The sequence below is a fragment of the Hemitrygon akajei genome, chromosome 6 (genome assembly GCF_048418815.1).
Source record: "Hemitrygon akajei chromosome 6, sHemAka1.3, whole genome shotgun sequence".
NCBI classification, from domain to species: Eukaryota; Metazoa; Chordata; class Chondrichthyes; order Myliobatiformes; family Dasyatidae; genus Hemitrygon; species Hemitrygon akajei.
Genome location: NC_133129.1, coordinates 131,820,866 through 131,838,841, shown reverse-complemented (window position 1 = coordinate 131,838,841; position 17,976 = coordinate 131,820,866). Strand labels below are relative to the sequence as shown.

Genomic DNA, 17,976 nt, shown 5'->3' with positions numbered 1-17,976 from the left:
CATTGAAGCTGCAGAAGGACTTAGACATTATGAGAATGGGCAAAAAAGTGGCAGATGGTATACAGTGTTGCAAAGTGCCTGGTCAAACACTTTGGTAGAAGAAATAAAAAGGTAGACGAGCTTCTAAAAGGAGAAAAAGTTCAGAAATCCAAAATGCAAAGGTTAATTTGCAGGTTGAGTCGGTGGTGAGGAATGCAAGTGCAAAGTTAGCATTCATTTCAAGAGGTCTAGGATATAAAAGCAAGAATGCAATGTTGAGGCCTTATAAGGCACTGGTAAAGTCTCATTGGAGTATTGTGAGCAGTTTTTGGCATCTTACCTAAGAGAGGATGTACTGACATTGGAGACGGTTCAGAGGAGGTTCACGTGAATGATTCCGGGATTGAAAGGCTTATGATATGAGGAGCAATTGATGACTCTGAGCCAGTACTCCGTGGAATTCAGAAGAATGAGGAGGGAACTCATTGAAATCTATTGAATGTTGAAAGGCCTGAAAAGAGTGGATGTGGAGAGGATGTTTCCTATGGTGAGGGAGTCTAGGACCAGAGGACAAATTCTCAGAATAGAGCGACGTCCATTTAGAATGCAGGTGAGGAGGAAATTCTTTAACCAGAGAATGGTGAATCTGTGGAATTCATTGTCACAGGCAGTTGTGGAGGCCAAGTCATTGGTTATATTTAAGGCAGGGGTTGATAGATTCTTGATTAGTCAGGGCATGAATGGTTATGGGGAGAAGGTAAGAGATTGGGGCTGAGAGGGAAATGGATCAGCCATGATGAAATGGTGGAACAGACTCAATGGACCTAATGGCCTAATTCTGCTCCTGTATCTTATGGTCTTAGGAGATTGAAGAGATTTGGCTTGTCACTGAAGATTTTAACAAATTTCTACAGATGTACCTTTGAAAGTATCTTGATTGGATGCATCATGATATGATATGGTAATTTGAGTGCACAGGAACATAAGAAACTGCAGAGATTAGTTGACTCAGCCCATTGCACCGTGAGCTCGTCCTTCCCCACCACTGGTAGTGTCTGCAGAAGGCACTGCCTCAAAAAGGCAACACTCATCATCAAAAATGCTCATCAGCTGGGCCATGTCATCTTCTTGCAACTACCATCAGGCAGGAGGTACAGGAGGTACCCACAGCAGCAGGTTCAAAGACAACCACTTCCCTTCAACCATTTATTTGGCTTTTGAACAAACAGGCAAAATCCGAATCATTACTGTTTAGAACCACTATGACCACTTTGATCACCTTGTACTAAAGTTGATACTTTTGTTTTAATTGTGTTCTTTATTGTAAGCATTGTGCAAAAATAACATCTATGTTTTTTGTCTTGAATGATATTTTGTGCCTATGATATGGCTGTGAGTAAGTTTTTCATTGCACCCCTGCACACATGTCCTTGTGAATCTGACAATAAACTGAGATTTGATTTTGATCTAACACACACTTCACATTCAGGTATAATAGATTCCTGCTGTAAATCTGTGACAAGAAATCAAATGTCTTCAATGAACTCTTTTTTTTCTCTCCTTGTCCCAAAGGAGAGGTTCAAATGTATCGCTGACCCTTGACATGTGTACACCAGGAAGTGAAGAAGCTGATGGAGTGCTGTTGTCACCCAGGGAACAGTCAGCTCGGGAGTACTTGCAAACAGCATCTAACCTACTCACTTCACAGAAACTGCATGAGCGAGCCATGGACTCTTTCACACTTCAGAGGGAGTTCTTGGTAAGTAACGTGAAAGAATGAGGTCAGGACAAAAATCCAAAGAAGCCTCATTTGCCATTCTGTCTGTTATTGTAATCAGTCAATGAGATTCCTCCAGAACTTAGCCAACTCTACATACATCCATCCTGTTTGCACTCGGCATTCAGCCTATGGTTAGTGCCTATTCATCTATGCCCTGACTATGCTCAGCTCTCCACTGTAGTACTTCCAAGTTAACTACATTCTTCGTATCACCTCCATATGTGGAAAAATGCAATCTCTCAGTTTTTATTTAGTGAAAATTTAATGCAGATGTTAAAAAAAATGAAGTGGTTTGATGGAGAGGGAAAACTACTCCCAAGACAGAAGCAGTAATAATTATAGACCACAGTGAATTGTAAAGGACCCATAAGCAAGATGAAAAGTGTGTGAGTTTCTGTTAGAATGATAGAGCAATAAAAACATTGTTATCTGGAAAATATCTCCTAAACAGTTATGGAAGAAGGTCCAGTATTAAGTTCCAGAAAAGATTGAATAAATTTCAAGTGCATTGAAATGTGTGAAAGTAACCAGAGAGCTCCTTCACAGAGCCAGAATAAAACACGTGAGCTTGCTGGCATCTTTGCTATGTTATTCATTTATGGGGGAAATGGATAATACGAACTGCACGGACTGGATAACACTATCTTCTTTTCTCTCTATTTTTGCTCTTCACTGCCTCAACAGGATTTGAGTAGAGGGCTTCCACTAAATGATTGTTAGTTTGGTTCAAATTACATGTTGGGATATTCCATTCGATTAGAAACATTACTGGTTTCCATACTCAGCTCCTCTGGTGCCTTAATCGTGGGAACTATGCTATCACCAAAAGCAATGCTTTGCTGATGAAGTGATGCAGTCAGCAAACACTCAGCTTGGAGCTGGGAAATTTTGAAATCTGAGTTTAATTCCACACTCTGCATCCTAAACTGTGTTGTTTCGCTGAGAGTGGATATCAGATCATTAGATGCATAGGTATTCACTTTCAACTTAAGTACCAAAGACGATGGCAGCCACATTTGGTTTTGAACATTACATATTTAAGAGAAATTTAGACAGTATTTTCTCTATTTCAGGATATACCAATGAATTTTGTTGATCCAAATGAATTTGATATTCCAGGCTTTGGATTGAAGAATCGTTACAAGACTATCCTACCAAGTGAGTAAAACAGAAGGAGTACAAGCTTATTAGCATGATCATTGTAGACTACCTAGTTAGTTTTTTTTTTAAACTCAGGCCTCAATTAGTGCTTGAGCCAATTTCTTTTTTGCTGTTTCAGCTAACGTTTGTTGACACTAAGAACTTAAACAATATAAAGATTTTATTTCTCTTCGAACAGCCAAGCAAAAAGAAAACTCTATCGGCTGGGATGATTGTGAATGGCAAGAATTAGAATATTGCATTTCAATAAATCTCATGGGAGAAAGTTCTGCCTTTTCATCCTGAAGCAGTTTCCACCACCATGATATGATAGGTTTAGAAATTATTCAAAATGTAAACAAATCTATCTGTTTGAGAGATAGTTTGTGGGATCATTATGCAGATATGTAGAGTATAGTATCATCAGAATTTATGTCTCTGTTGGTAAAGGCACATGCATCAGAAAGGTAATCAGCAAATGGGGCAAGTCCTGTATTGAAACATTTGGTATATTTTGAACAGTGGTGCAAATTAATTGTTCATATGGAAGAACAGATAGTTAAATATGATGAGTAGGAAATTATACCAGGTTAATCAGGCATTTACTTGATTGTTTATATATCCAGAAATGAAATTTTAAATTCATATTCTCATTCAAGAACGGTGAATATTTAGCTTGTGAAATACATTGTCTGTACCTTTAGTGAATATTTATTTTGTGGTCTTCTGCTGCTGCAGCCATTAATTCGAGGTTCAGCGTGTTGTGCATTCAGAGATGTTCTTTTGCACACCGTTTTTGTAATGCGTGTTTATTTGAGTTATTGTTGCCTTCCTATCAGTTTGAACCAGTCTGGCCATTCTTCTCTGATTTATTTTATTTACAGGGTGTTTTCACCCACACAACTATCACTTGCTGCATTTTGCAAAGTTCTCTGTAAACTCTGGACACAGTTGTGCATGAAAATCCAAGGAGATCAGCAGTTTCTGAGCTACTCAAACTACTCTATCTGGCACCAACAATCATTCCACAGTCAAAGTCACTTAGCTCATATTTCTTCCCCATTCTGATGTTTGATCTGAACAGCATCTGATCCTCTTGACCACGTCAGCATGTTTTTATGCACACAGTTGCCCCCATATGATTAAATATTTGCATTAACCAGGAGATGTACAGGTGTACCTAATAGAGTGGCCACTGAGTGTAAGTCCAATAAAAGCTATAATGGTCTAAAAATATATCATTGAACAAGGGGCAAGCATTCAGCCTCACAACCTATTCTGCCTATCGATATTATAGTTTACTCACTGTATCAATCCACTTACCTGCTCGATTCCATCTCATATTCTCATAGTGTTTGAAAATTTATCAGTCACAGCCTTCAATATATTTTCTGATTGAGGAGTACAAAATTCCAAAGATTCCCAGAGATTTAAAGTAATTTGAAGAAGGATAAAATGATAAAAATGTTTTCACCCAGTGGTAATTATCCAGACAAAGTCTAAAGAGTTGGTAAGGACTAAACTCGCATCACGTTTAGATGTTTAATTGAAGAGTCATGACCTGCAGTGTTGTGGACCATGTATCAAAAGATGGGATTAGTCTGGACAGGTCTTTTTCATCTGGACAGACATGAGGAATGAATGGGCAAACTCTGTGCCATAATTACTTCTATTCTTCTATGATCTGGAAATTCATCATCTGTATCTTTAATGGCTTTTATCCCTTATCCTGCAGTTCTAGGAAAATGCTTCTACACATTTATCCTATCATTTTATCTCAAAGGGAATTTGCTGTTCAGTCTACTGAAGTTCAATCAATGTACAGTAGTTCAATGCAGATCAATTTCCTCTCACAGCACAACCCCTCATTTCAGAACTCGGTGCATTTCATTCCTTTTTAAGTAGTGTCCAAAGATGCATGAAATATTCCAGGCATTGTTTAAACAAAAACCCAGAATTGCAGCAAATAGTCCTTACTTGATCCATACTATTGCTAAATATATTATGTATTGGTGATTAGTGTTCCTACATTCCCAGATACTGAACCTCTGCATACCATATACTAGTTTCTCACCATCTTAAAAATTCAAAGCCTTTGAGATTCAATCACATATTACATTTTAACTACCACGGATTACATTTTAGCGTACAATCAAATGCCATATGTTATCAAAGCTCAGATTGCACATACCAAATCAAATGACTTTTAATTAATTAGTGCTTTACACATCACAAACACATGACTAAAGCAAAAATAAATGTTATATTAATCCTTTTGCAATTTCATAAACATGTAATTATCACACATTAAATCAGATCTGAATTGTAGGGATTTGCCCCGAATTCGATTATTTCTAATATACGGAACTTTGGAGCTTGTGCTTCAATAAGGAATACTTTCCACATATCATTACCCACTCACCCACAGAGTCAAAAGCAGTAAATTGTACAGGGCACACACACAAAATCCTGGTGGAACACAGCAGGCCAGGCAGCATCTATAGGGAGAAGTGCTGCCTTGGGCCCGAAATATCGACAGTGCTTCTCCCTATAGATGCTGCCTGGTCTGCTGCGTTCCACCAGCACTTTGTGTGTGTTGCTTGAATTTCCAGCATCTGCAGATTTCCTCATGTTTGCTTTTTAAATTGTACAGGGGCTGTCTACCAGCAGGAAGTTGATTGTTAGAGAGAACATTTTTTGTTTCTGTTTAAGTTCACTGCTAGAGAGGTATTACATTGCTGCAGACAGGTATGTGATCTGTGTAACCCCACTGATGCTTTCCTACTGAAGGGTTAAAGTCGTTTCCAAATAGACACCTGCTATCTGGATGTCAACTAATCTTTTCCTTTATATTATGATTATATACCGTACATGCCATATACAAAGACAAAAATCTTGTGAAGGTTTAATAGGCTAAATATTCAGAAACTTAAATCTTTTACAATGCTTCCATGAACTACAATATTTTGTTTGTTCTCCAATTGAAACTTCTACACTCAGTGGCCATATTGTTAGATACCTCCTGTACCAAATTAAGTGACTATTCAGTGTACGTCTGTGGTCTTCTGCTGCTGTAGCCCATCCACTTCAAGGTTCGAAGTGCCATGCTGTCAGAGATGCTCTTCTGCACACCGCTGTTGTAACACTTGTTTACTTGAGTTACTGATGCATTCCTGGCAGCTTGTACCAGTCTGGCCAGTCTCCTCTGACCTCTCACATTAACAAGGCATTTTTATCCACAGAACTGCCACTCAATTCATGGAGACCAGCAGTTTTATAGATATTCAAACCATCCTGACTGGCACCAACAATCATTCCACAGTTAAAGTCACTTAGATCACATTCCATTCCAATTCTGATCTTTGCTCTGAACAATAACTGAACCTTTTGACTCTGTCTACGTGCTTTTATGCTTTGAGTTGCTACCACATAATTGGCTGATAAGGTATTTGCATTAACGAGTAGGTAGACAAGTGTCCTAATAAAGTCACCACTGAGTATAATTCTCCTGTTTCCTCAGAATGCTTAGACCAACTTCTAATAAATATCTTCTCTTAAGCTAGCATTCCAAGCATCAATAATGTGTTATCAACTATCGATGGTGGGCAAGCCACATTGTTCACATGCCTGAAACCAAATTCCCAAAACAATTCTACTTGAATCTTTGACACAGTAAGAGACTTCTAGGATAACAGAAGAAGATTCAAGAACACCCTCAAAGAGTTCTTGCAAATTCTAACAGCTTCTTTGAAATATGGAATTCATGGTCTACACCAGTTTTGGAGAAGGAATTAAATACGTGAGATGTCATGCCTTTAGTTGAAGGACTGCAACAACAGAAAAAGTGTAAAAGTGTTCAAAACCTCAAATAACCCATCCATCACTGGCATCTACCCTGTTGCTGCCACTGTCTATAGAATAGATGACAACCATATCTGGGTATTGGTTAGAGTCATACAGTCATAAAGCACTGTAGCCCTTCAGCCCATCTAATGCATGCCAAAATGTTATTCTGCCTAGTCCCATAGACCTACCTATAGGAGTTGGGATGTAATGTTAAAATTGTACAAGGCATTGGTAAGGCCAAATTTGGAGTATTGTGTACAGTCCTGGTTACCGAATTATAGGAATGATGTCAACAAAATAGAGAGAGTACAGAGGAGATTTACTAGAATGTTACCTGGGTTTCAGCACCTAAGTTACAGAGAAAGGTTGAACAAGTTAGGTCTTTATTCTTTGGAGTGTAGAAGGTTGAGGGGGGACTTGATAGAGGCATTTAAAATTATGAGAGGTATAGATAGAGTTGACGTTGATAGGCTTTTTCCATTGAGAGTAGGGGAAATTCAAACAAGAGGACATGAGTTGAGAGTTAGGGGGCAGAAGTTTAGGGGTAACATGAGGGGGAACTTATTTACTCAGAGAGTGGTAGCTCTGTGGAATGAGCTTCCAGTAGAAGTGGTAGAGGCAGGTTCGATATTGTCATTTAAAGTAAAATTGGATAGATATGTGGACAGGAAAGGAATGGAGGATTATGGGCTGAGTGCAGTTCGGTGGGACTAGGTGAGAGTAAGCGTTCAGCATGGACTAGAAGGGCCGAGATGGCCTGTTTCCGTGCTGTAATTGTTATATGGTTACCAGCCATATTCCTCCCACCTATGTACTTATCTAAACTTCTCTTAAATGTTGCAATTGAACTCAAACCCACCATTTCCCCTGGCAGCTCAGTCCACACTCACACAACACTCTGAGTGAAGGGGTTCCCACTCAGCATCCCCTTAAGTATTTCAGCGTTCATCCTGAACCTATGAACATTCGTTCTACTCTCAACCAACCTCAGAGGAAAAAGCTAGTTTGCATTAACTCTATCTATACCACTCATAATTTATTATACATCTATCAAACCTCCCATCGTTCTCCAACATTTCAGAAAATAAATTCCTAACCTATTCAACCTTTCCCTATAACTAAAATCCCAGTATCATGCTTGTAAATTTTCTCTGTACTCTTTCGACCTTATTGATACTCCCCTGTAGGTAGGTGACAAGAACTGCACACAATACTCCAACTTTGGCCTCAGTTGTAGCTGGATGCACTTCTGGCAGCTGTAGTCATCAGGGATACTGGAAGTCTCCATGCCTTTCACATTCCACGAGAGGAGCATTCCACTGTCCTGACTGTCATTCCCATGAACGAAAGAAAGAAAGAAAGAAAGAAAGAAAGAGACTTAGCTTCCACCTCTTTTTGCCAAAAACTCTTGAGCCAAAGCCTTAACTACCCACCCTAGCACTGGCTCACTCATATTATAGCTGCTCCACTTAAACCTAAGTTCTCTTTATTGGCTCTTTCCAAGTGCCTAATAACCCAAGTGATCTCAAGCTCCATTGAAAGTGTCAACAGGCCCTGCAAGTGAATGTGAGCATGACAATGCTTGTGACAGTGAATGTGGACGTGTATGTGTATGCATACACATGCTGTTGAACTGGTGAATTTCACCAAATAACAATGCTGATTATTTATTCAATAGGTTCAATAGATACATTTAATGCCAGAGAAATGTATACAATACACATCTTGAAATTCTTTTTCTTTGCAAACATCCACAAAAATAGAGGAGTGCCCCAAAGAATGAATGACAGTTAAACATCAGAATCCCAAAGCCCCTCTATCTCTCCCCTCCCACACATAAACAGCAGCAAAGTAACGGCCCCCCCACCCCCACCAGCAAAAAAGCAATGCAACCCCACCGAGCATTCAAGCGTGCACCAAGCATCAATAAACACACAGACTTGTAGCACCCCAAAGACTACTCATTCCCCCAGTATTCAACATACCACAGGCTCTCTCTCTCCCTAATAAGGCAAAAAGAGGTGTCCCTGTTTCACAGTGAGAGTGGAGACAAAATAAAACAACTCACTGATTTATGGCATTAAAAGTCCGTTGCGTCTCTTCTTCCGAGCTCTAAACCCAAAGAACTCTGGGCACACAGCCAGCAGCCAGCTTGCTGCTTTCGATCTTCTGTCTCCCACAACCTCCATTTTTCTGCAGCGGCACTGCCCTCGAGTCTGCCTGTCTCCAGAGCTATGAAATTCCGGAATCCTGAAGGCATGGTAGTCTTCCAGGCGCGCTCTTGGTATATCGAATAGCGGCAGGTCGTGAGACCCTGACAGCGGGTCCCATTCCCGCAAAGAACCAAAGTCAGTGTGTAACTGCAGGTCAGGGTCATCAAAAGAACCCTGAAAGGGAAAAATAGAGATATTAAAGGTAGAAATAGAGCTGTTTCCAAAGATGCAAGCAAAGGAGTCGCTGTTAGGCTCCATCATCCTCCTTAGCTCCGCCCTCAATATTTCGGCTGACCTTGACCAAACGCATAATTTCATCCAGCTCTAGAACCTGTCCTGGTCATCACCGTCGGCCTTAACCACCACCCCACTTCAGCCTGTGGCAGCTATCTGTGCTGCTGAGTTTAAAAGGTGCCTTTCCGACAGAGATCTCCAGGTCAGCATCAGTGAATTGGGTATCTGTGTTGCTTCCTTTTCAGTATTTCTCTCATTCATTTGGTGACTTGTGACAATGGTTGCATTCAGTGCTCACCTCCTCCGGCATGACATGAAAGTGGCACTAGTTAGCTTCAGCTGGTGCACAGGACATCAAGAACTAGTTACTCTTAGTGCTAATCAAATAAATGTCATAACTTATGCCTCTTAATCCTCCTACAGTGTGTTGTTCTAAGGCACCAGCAGCATTGTGGCACAGATTCAGGGATCCTGGCTTGATTCTAAGTGCTGTGGTGTGTGCAGATCCCTCTCCTCGACCACATGGATTTTCATTGGGTGCATCAATACCTTCCCAAAGATGAACGAGTGCACCAGTCACAATAACTAAACATGCAGGTGCAGCAGTTAAAAAGGCAAATGTTAAGTTGATCTTCATTGCAAAAGCTTTGATGAGACCTCATCTGGAGGACTGTGTGTAGTATTACTCTCTTTACCCATACTTGCCATGGAAGGGGTGAATAAAAGGTTCACCTGACTGATTCAAGACTTGGGCCACTCTGTTGCCCTCTACAACTGGATACTCATTGTCCCCATCAGTGAGGACTGGTGACAACGTCTCCTCAGTAATAATCCACTCTGGAGGCTGCATGCTTAGGCTGCCTCGCTGACCGATGTGGCTAAGCATAGCTCTAATGCCACCTACAGGCTTGTGGACAATATTACCACTATTGGACAAATTACAGGCGGTGATGAGTCAGCTGACTGAATCACGATAGGACACCGGGTTGAGTGCTGCAACAACAACCTCTCGCTCCAACTCAACAAAAAATAAAGATCTAATTGTTGACTTCAGGAACACCCACCAGTCTCCATTGGGGGATTTGGAGTGGAGAGGGTCAGCAGCTTTAAACCTCTGTGTCTTAACATATTGGATGACCTGTCCTGGTCCAGCAAGCACACCAGTCTCTTTATATTCTTCAGAGGTTAACAAGATTCAGCATGTCACCAAACACTCTAACAAACTTCTGTTGTAAGTGTCCTGACCAGTTGCATCATGGTTTGGTACTGAAATTTAAATGCACAAGAATCAGAGGTTCAAGATTGTTTAATGTCATTTCCAGTACACAAGTATAAAGGAGAACAAAGTAATTGTTGGAAAACAAAACAATAAAAAAGTTATTATAAATGCGTGAGGTAGCTTCTATACATAGATTACTTGTATGTCCATAAAGTGATGCTAGGGACAGGAGTGTCTGTGCATAAGGTGACTCTGACAGGAAATTATGAAGTAGTTGTGGTGGGGATGTAGAGTTTTTAGTGGGTAGAGGTGTTGATCAAACTTACTACTTTGGGAAAGTAATTGTTTTTGTGTCTGGTGGTCCTGGTGTGGATGCTACGTCACCTCCACCCTGATGGGAGTGGGAAAAACAGTCCAACAGAGTGGGTGGAGTCCTTCATGATGTTACTGGCCCTTTTCCGGCACCTTTCTGTACATATGTCTTTGATAGTGGCTAGACTGATGATGGAGAAGTTAGAGAGTGGACCCTGCCCAATACAACATGGGCACATCCCTCCCCAACACTCATGGTATCTATAGGAAGCATTCCCTCAAGAAGGCAACATTTATCAACAAAAATCCCCACTATCTGGCCATGCCACCTTTTTGCAGCTACTATTGGACAGGAGCTACTGAAGCCTGAAGTCTCACATCACCAAGTTCGAGACCAGCTACTTCCCTTCGACCATTCTCTTGAACCAACTGGCAAAACCCTAATCACAATTGTTCAGCAACACTGTGATCTCTTTGATAATTTTGTACTAAAATAGCTTTGTTTTCTTTTGTTTTTCTTTGCTTTTTGTTTGCCATTTCTATCACTGTTTTTTCTTGTAAAAATTTGTTTCTGTTTTTTGTTGTGACTGCTGGTTATATGATGCTATCGATGTGCTATCGTGCTGTTGTAGGCAAGTTTTTCATTGTACCTGTACATGTGTATGCCTGTGCATATGACAAGACAAACTTGACTGTGCCTACGACTATGACTGATTCACTGGATGGTGAGACTGCACAAGGAAGAACAGAATTGATTCAACATGTATTCACTAGAGAGAAGAATAAGATGTCTCAATGAAACATAAAGGCTTGACAGGCTGTGTGAAGGGAGGATGTTTCCTCTTACTGTAGGAAGTTTAAAAGCAGGAGCCTCAGTCTCAGAATACAGGATAAGAACATTAAGAAAGATTTCAGGAGAAATGTGTTCACTCAGAAGTTGGTAAAGTGGTGCAATTCTCCACCATAGAGGCTGTGGAGACCATTACTAAATATAATTAGGAAAGAGAGTGATCTCGGGGGTATGGTGTTACGATATGGCAACAATAAATATAGAATTGAGACAGGTTTTTTATAAACAAATAAACATTTATTTAAACTCTGATCAATAAAAATGAAAAGTAAACAAACGACTAACTTAACCGAAAGTTAACTGCTATACGGCAACTCGAACAGTTCTTAAAGTGGTAACTGCGAAAGTCCAAATGATTTACACAGTCATTTAGGAGAGACGTTCCTGAAGTAACAAAATCCTCGGCGACATGACATTACTGCTGATCCCAGCCGAAATATGCCTCACCTGAAGGATTCACGATGAAGGAAATAAAAACGGCTTGAAGGAACTGACCATTTCTTTGGCTAATAACACTGCGCCCAACCCTTTCTGCTCTTACAATGCAGGGGCTATCTTGGATGCAGGTTACTATTCCCTGAATGAAGATCCAATAAGGTTGATCCTGTATTACTGCCGATGACGCCTTCTTTACTCGATCCTTCGGGTTCCCATACTTTGGTAAATCTTCGCTCTCCAATACTTAGACTTTAAAATTAAATTGAAGATACATCAAACATAACTGGCAGTGATTTTAAAAACTGCCGGCACAACAACAAATGTACCTTACAGTAAGAATTAAAACTCCACTTTAAAACAAAACTGCGTCATGAAACCAAATACGCAGCATTACGGAGTAACGGACAACTTAAATGACGTCCCAACAAAAACTCTTGTGTCACAGCAGGCTTTACCCATTTTATACCTGTTGGAACAGGCCATCATATGACCTCACACTGGCAGGAAAATTACATCATGTGACCTCACACTGGCAGGGAAATACACCACCCCACCATCACAAGACCATTACATCATGCTCACCAGATACTCAATTACATCATGGTCACAAGACAATCTCAAGATACCCATGAATTATGTAACAATGGAGAGCAGGAATATGCCATTGCGATAGAGGAACTTACTGAATTATGAGCAAATTTGAAGGGCTGAATGATTTACCAGTATTCCTATTCCTCTACTTCTGATTTAAGATGGCGCTACTGAGGGCAAATAACAACTTACTGATGATTAACAAAACAAGAAATATACATGAATACTTTATTAATAACACCTATTCTGTAAAAAAAATTATAGTAAATGATCTCCACAAACAATGAAGAGGCAAGCAAAGGCGAGGCTGAGTTGAGGATCAAAGCGTGCGGGTGGAAGGATGCAGAAAAAAGCCAGAGCGAAGGAGAGACAGATTTGGGCCCCATCCACCTAACCCTAAACCTTTGATTGATTTAAGCACCAGGCCGATTTGGAAAGATTGGGCCGAAATGTGGCAACAGGGCCCAGGCCCAGGGTGTATTGATGTGTCAGGGTCCAGGTCTTAAAGCAAGGAACGACCTGATGTTTGGACAATTTAAATGCCCAGCCAGATGGATTGAAAAGGCAAGATATTGGGACCAGAGGCAAGAGTCGAACCGGTTCTGCTCACTACTCTGCAATATTTACTCTGTTCTTCGCTGCACTGAGGCTGTTAGCCTGCTCCAGGCTTCGTGTCTAAGGACTCACTTTCGTTGCAAATGCTATTTGCTTACTTTTATTGTTTGTGTGATTTTATTTTCTCTCTCTGCACATTGGGTGTTTGTCAGTCTTTTTTTTAATGGGTTCTTTTGGGTTTCTCATTTTGTAAAGAAACAAATCTTAAGGTTGTATAATGTATACATTCCTTGATAATAAATGTACTTTGAACTTACCCTTGATTCAATTGTTTCCCTCTTATTCACCCTGCTAATTCCATACTCAGAAAATATAGTCAATAATTAATTCCAGTATTTTCAAGTGCATTGATGATTCTACTTTTTGAAGAAAAAGGAATGTTTATTTTGGAATTAACTTCCTATTGTATTTTATATTTGATTAATCCATGCTTATAAATTAGAATGATCGCTTTCAATAACAGAATGATCTTGATTTTTTTAATTTTCAGATCCCCACAGCAGAGTGTGCCTTACTATTAAATCATCAGAGGATCCACTTAGTTCATATATTAATGCTAACTATATTAGGGTAAGTGCAATATCTATAGATACCGCTTCAAGGGAATTCTGAGAATATCTTGGCTAATCTCAAAAATAACATTTTAATAATTAAAATGATATTACTCCAATTATGGTGTACTGTGGAATACCTAATATTCAGTCAGATCTAGTTTATAATTTTCCACATAATTACTGTGTTATTGTTTGTTAAGTAAGGTTTAGGGCTATTTACTGCCAATGTTCTGGTGTGTTGAGCAGCATAGGATGTTCTGTTGTGAAATTCTAGAACTACTTTTTGTGTTGCAACAATAGCATTTCTAGTAAAATGACAAAAGGCACATTATAACTGTGTTATTGAATGAAAAGCCACTGTTACATATTATGGCAGATGACCAAATGTTTGGTTGAGGAACAATTTAAAGGGAAGGCTGTGAAGTGGGATGGAATCCTACAGCTGAGGGATGGGCAGCAGAAGGCACAATCTCAGTGGTGAGGAGAATCAATTGGAGATTATCAAGAGGCCATAATAAAATCATCACTGATGTCTCAGGAGATGAAAGCACTTCATGAGGTTACAGAGGTGGAGAGGTACAGCCATGGAGAGACTCAAATATAAATATATTTTTAGAAATTAACCATTGCTGATCCAGAAGTAAAGAAGATGGTCAGAGAGCAGAGGAGGGATGGGCAAAAGGGATTGTACTAGTTAAAATAGGGGAAACAGCTGCCTGACTTCCAAAAGAAATTGTCTGGATGTCCACTGGAATAATTGAGTCTAAGGACTATAAAGAAACAAGGCTAGAGAGATGAAAGTTTCAGCAGCAGATTAGTGGATACAGGAAGGAGAAATGGCCACTTTTAGTGATGTCATGGTAAAACAGCTAAACTTCTTTGGAGCTGGTCAGAGACAATGAGCTCCATTGGGGTTGGTGTGGCACAGAGTCCAGGCTGAAGTCCGTGCTACCCTCCCCCCACCAACCACTGTTCACTGAGCAGAAGGCCAGCTCTGTTGTGGTTGTCTGCAGATTTCTGGACTCTTGTATTGCATGGCTGTATCTTTCTACCTGACACATGCCATGTGTACTTTGTGCTGTGTGTGACTGTTGGTACTGTGTTTTGCATTTTGAACGCTGTCTCGTTTGGCTGTGTTCATGAATATTCATGTATGGTTGTGTGACAGTTAAACTTGAATTGAAGGCCATGCACAACATCAAGACTGCAAAGCTGCTGGGTAGAAATTATGCACTGTATAATTCACGGGAGCTAATAATCTGAATTGTTAGCGCCAAGGATTACACTAGGGCAATGGTTTGCAACCTTTACCCGCTTGTGGCCCACTTGAGACTTTCATTTACTTCTGTAGCCCCACCCTCCATAGTAAAATTTTCTTCTGGTCAACTGTGCTAATTATTCCAATATACAGTCAACGTTTATGTTTTAGCAGGTTATTGGTAATATGCATTAAATATAATGTTATAGTTGTAAATTAAAAATAAAACTAAAATTCAAGGCTCTGAATAGGGTACTTTATTTATAATATATATAATATTCTTCCAACCTGCAATGAAAAACCACTTAAAATTGTTACTTTCAGTATTTAGTGAGATCCTTGCGATTAATGCAAACTAGCAAGTTTTTGAATATCCAGTTTAACTTGGTTAAAGATAATTGAAGATTGCCTCTTCTCACAACATCAAGATAGTTACAAGCTTTTAATAGCGGGTGAAGAGCTTGACTAAGACCATATTCAATTAGATAAGAGTTGGGAAATTAAAAACAACATTGTTCTCTCCAAGAGCTGTGGAAACTTATTTTGAATCTCTCTAGTTATTCAGAAATTTTGCTTGCTGTGTTTAAATTTTGCTTTAGCTGTTACATCGCAACTCAGTGGAATATTGCTGACAGTTTTCTTTGCCACAGTAGCTATAATAGGTAATCTGATATAAAAGAATGAAAACAAAATATAAGTATGTGAGTGTGTGTGTGTATATATACATATATGAAATAAATAAATTATATATATACATATTTGTATATATATGTGTGTGTATATATACACATTTTGAAAAGGAGAATATAACTACATCTGTGAAGATCCTTGCTGCACCTGGTGACCCTGTGATCTCTGTCTCAGAGGCCGATGTTAGGCTGTCTTTAAGGCGGATGAACTCTTGCAAGGTGGCAGTCCGTGATGGAGTACCTGGTATGGCTCTGAAAACTCCTGCCAGCTAACTGGTGGGAGTATTTAAGGACATTTTCAACCTCTCATTACTATGTTTGGAAGTGCCCACCAGCTTCAAAAAGGCAACAATTACATCTGTGTCTAAAAAGAATAGTGTGAGCTGCCTTAATGACCATTGTCCAGTAGCACTCACATCTGCCGTGAAGAAATGCTTTGGGAGATTGGTCATTGCTAGAATGAATTCCTGCTTCAGCAAGGACCTGGACCCACTGCAATTTGCCTGTCGCCATAATAGGTCAATGGCAGACGTAATCTCAATGGTTCTTTACATGGCCTTAGATCTTTTGGACAATGCAAACACCTCTGTCAGGATGCTGTTTGCTGACTACAGCTCGGCATTTAACACCATCGTCCTCACAGTCTTGATCAATAAGTTACAGAACCTGGGCCTCTGTACCTCCCTCGCCAATTGGATCCTTGACTCCCTAATCAAAGGACCACAATCTATGTGGATTAGTGATACTATCTCCTCCTTGCTGACGATCAACACTGGCTCACCTCAAGGGTTTGTGCTTAGCCCATTGCTCTATTCCTTCTATACCCATGATGGTGTGGCTAGGTATAGTTCAAATGCCATCTATAAATTTGCTGATGATACAACCATTGTTGCTTGAATCTCAAGTGGAGATGAGAGGACATACAGGAGCGAAATATACCATCTAGTTGAGTGGTGTCACAGCACCAACCTTGTACTCAACATCAGTAAGACAAAAGAGCTGATTGTGGACTTCAGGAAGGTAAGACAAGGGAACACATCCCTCATAGAGGGATCAGAAGTGGAGAGAGTGAGTAGTTTCATGTTCCTGGGTGTCAAGATCTCTGAGGATCTAACCTGGTCCCTACAAAGCAATGCAGCTATAAAGAAGACAAGACAGCAGCTCTATGTATTTCATAAGAAGTTTGAAGAGATTTTGTTTGTCAACTAAAACACTCAAACTTCCATGGATGTCCACAGGCAGCATCACTGTCAGGTATGGGGAGCTGCTGCCCACAGGATCAAAAGAAGCTACAGAAAGTTGTAAAGTTAGTCAGCTCCAACTTGGTTACTAGCCTCTGTAGTATCTAAGACATCTTCAAGGAGTGGTGCCTTAGAAAGGTGACATCTATTATTAAGGACCACAATCACCCAGGACATGTCTTCTTCTCAATGTTACCATCAGGAAGGAGGTATAGAAGTCTGAAGGCACACACTCAACAATTCAGGAACAGCTCCTTCCCCTCTGCCATCTGATTCCTAAATGGACATTGAATCCCTGAGCACTATCTCACTTTTATAAATGTATATTATTTCTGTTTTTGCACTATTTTTAATCTATTGAATATACACATATACATACTTACTGTAAGTTATTCATTTTTCTTTCTATGTTATATCATGTATTGTATGGACCTGCTGCAGCTAAGTTAACAAATGTCACGACACACGCAGTGACAATAAATCTGATTCTGATGTGTGTGTGTATATCTATATCTATCTATCTATATATATATGCGAATGATCTTGTATATATAAACAAAACCACAATGCAATTGTGTGTATAGGCTCAATGGAAAATTAGTAAATGTCAAAGAATTATAATAAGTATAATCTCATGTGAAAAAGTATTGGCATTGAATATACATATAAAAATAAAACTAGCTTTTTACACACTATTTTTTAGAAATAATTTAATTTTTAGGCAAATACTTTTTTAAGTGCTTTCATATATGCAAATTCTATGGGGCAATAAGAAGTATTCACTCACCAAGTAAAGCGAATTAAACTTCCTTTCAAAATATGATTAAGTATCAGGGATTTAATGGAAGTTGTAGTGGTAGATAGTGATGCAGTGCTAGACTTCACATGTTCTTGCTTCTCTGCAGTTTAGCTGTTTCTTGCACTGCAGTAACTAGCCTTCATAACACACATGGGCCAGTGGAAAGCAAACTGAACCAGCCTCCTGCTACATACTCGCTGACTGGCCTTGTGCAGACA

General features: G+C 39.7%; 1 protein-coding gene across 2 annotated transcripts in view; it reads left to right on the top strand.

Annotated features, from left to right (window-relative positions):
* Window positions 1–17,976, top strand: part of ptpn5 (protein tyrosine phosphatase non-receptor type 5) — a 185,338-nt gene that overhangs the window by 141,713 nt on the left and 25,649 nt on the right. For both annotated transcript variants that reach the window (XM_073049259.1, XM_073049258.1), the window contains 3 exons: window positions 1,552–1,738; window positions 2,833–2,917; window positions 13,708–13,787. In XM_073049259.1, coding sequence (XP_072905360.1) covers window positions 1,552–1,738; window positions 2,833–2,917; window positions 13,708–13,787 — 352 coding nt within the window. The remainder of the gene's footprint in view (window positions 1–1,551; window positions 1,739–2,832; window positions 2,918–13,707; window positions 13,788–17,976) is intronic.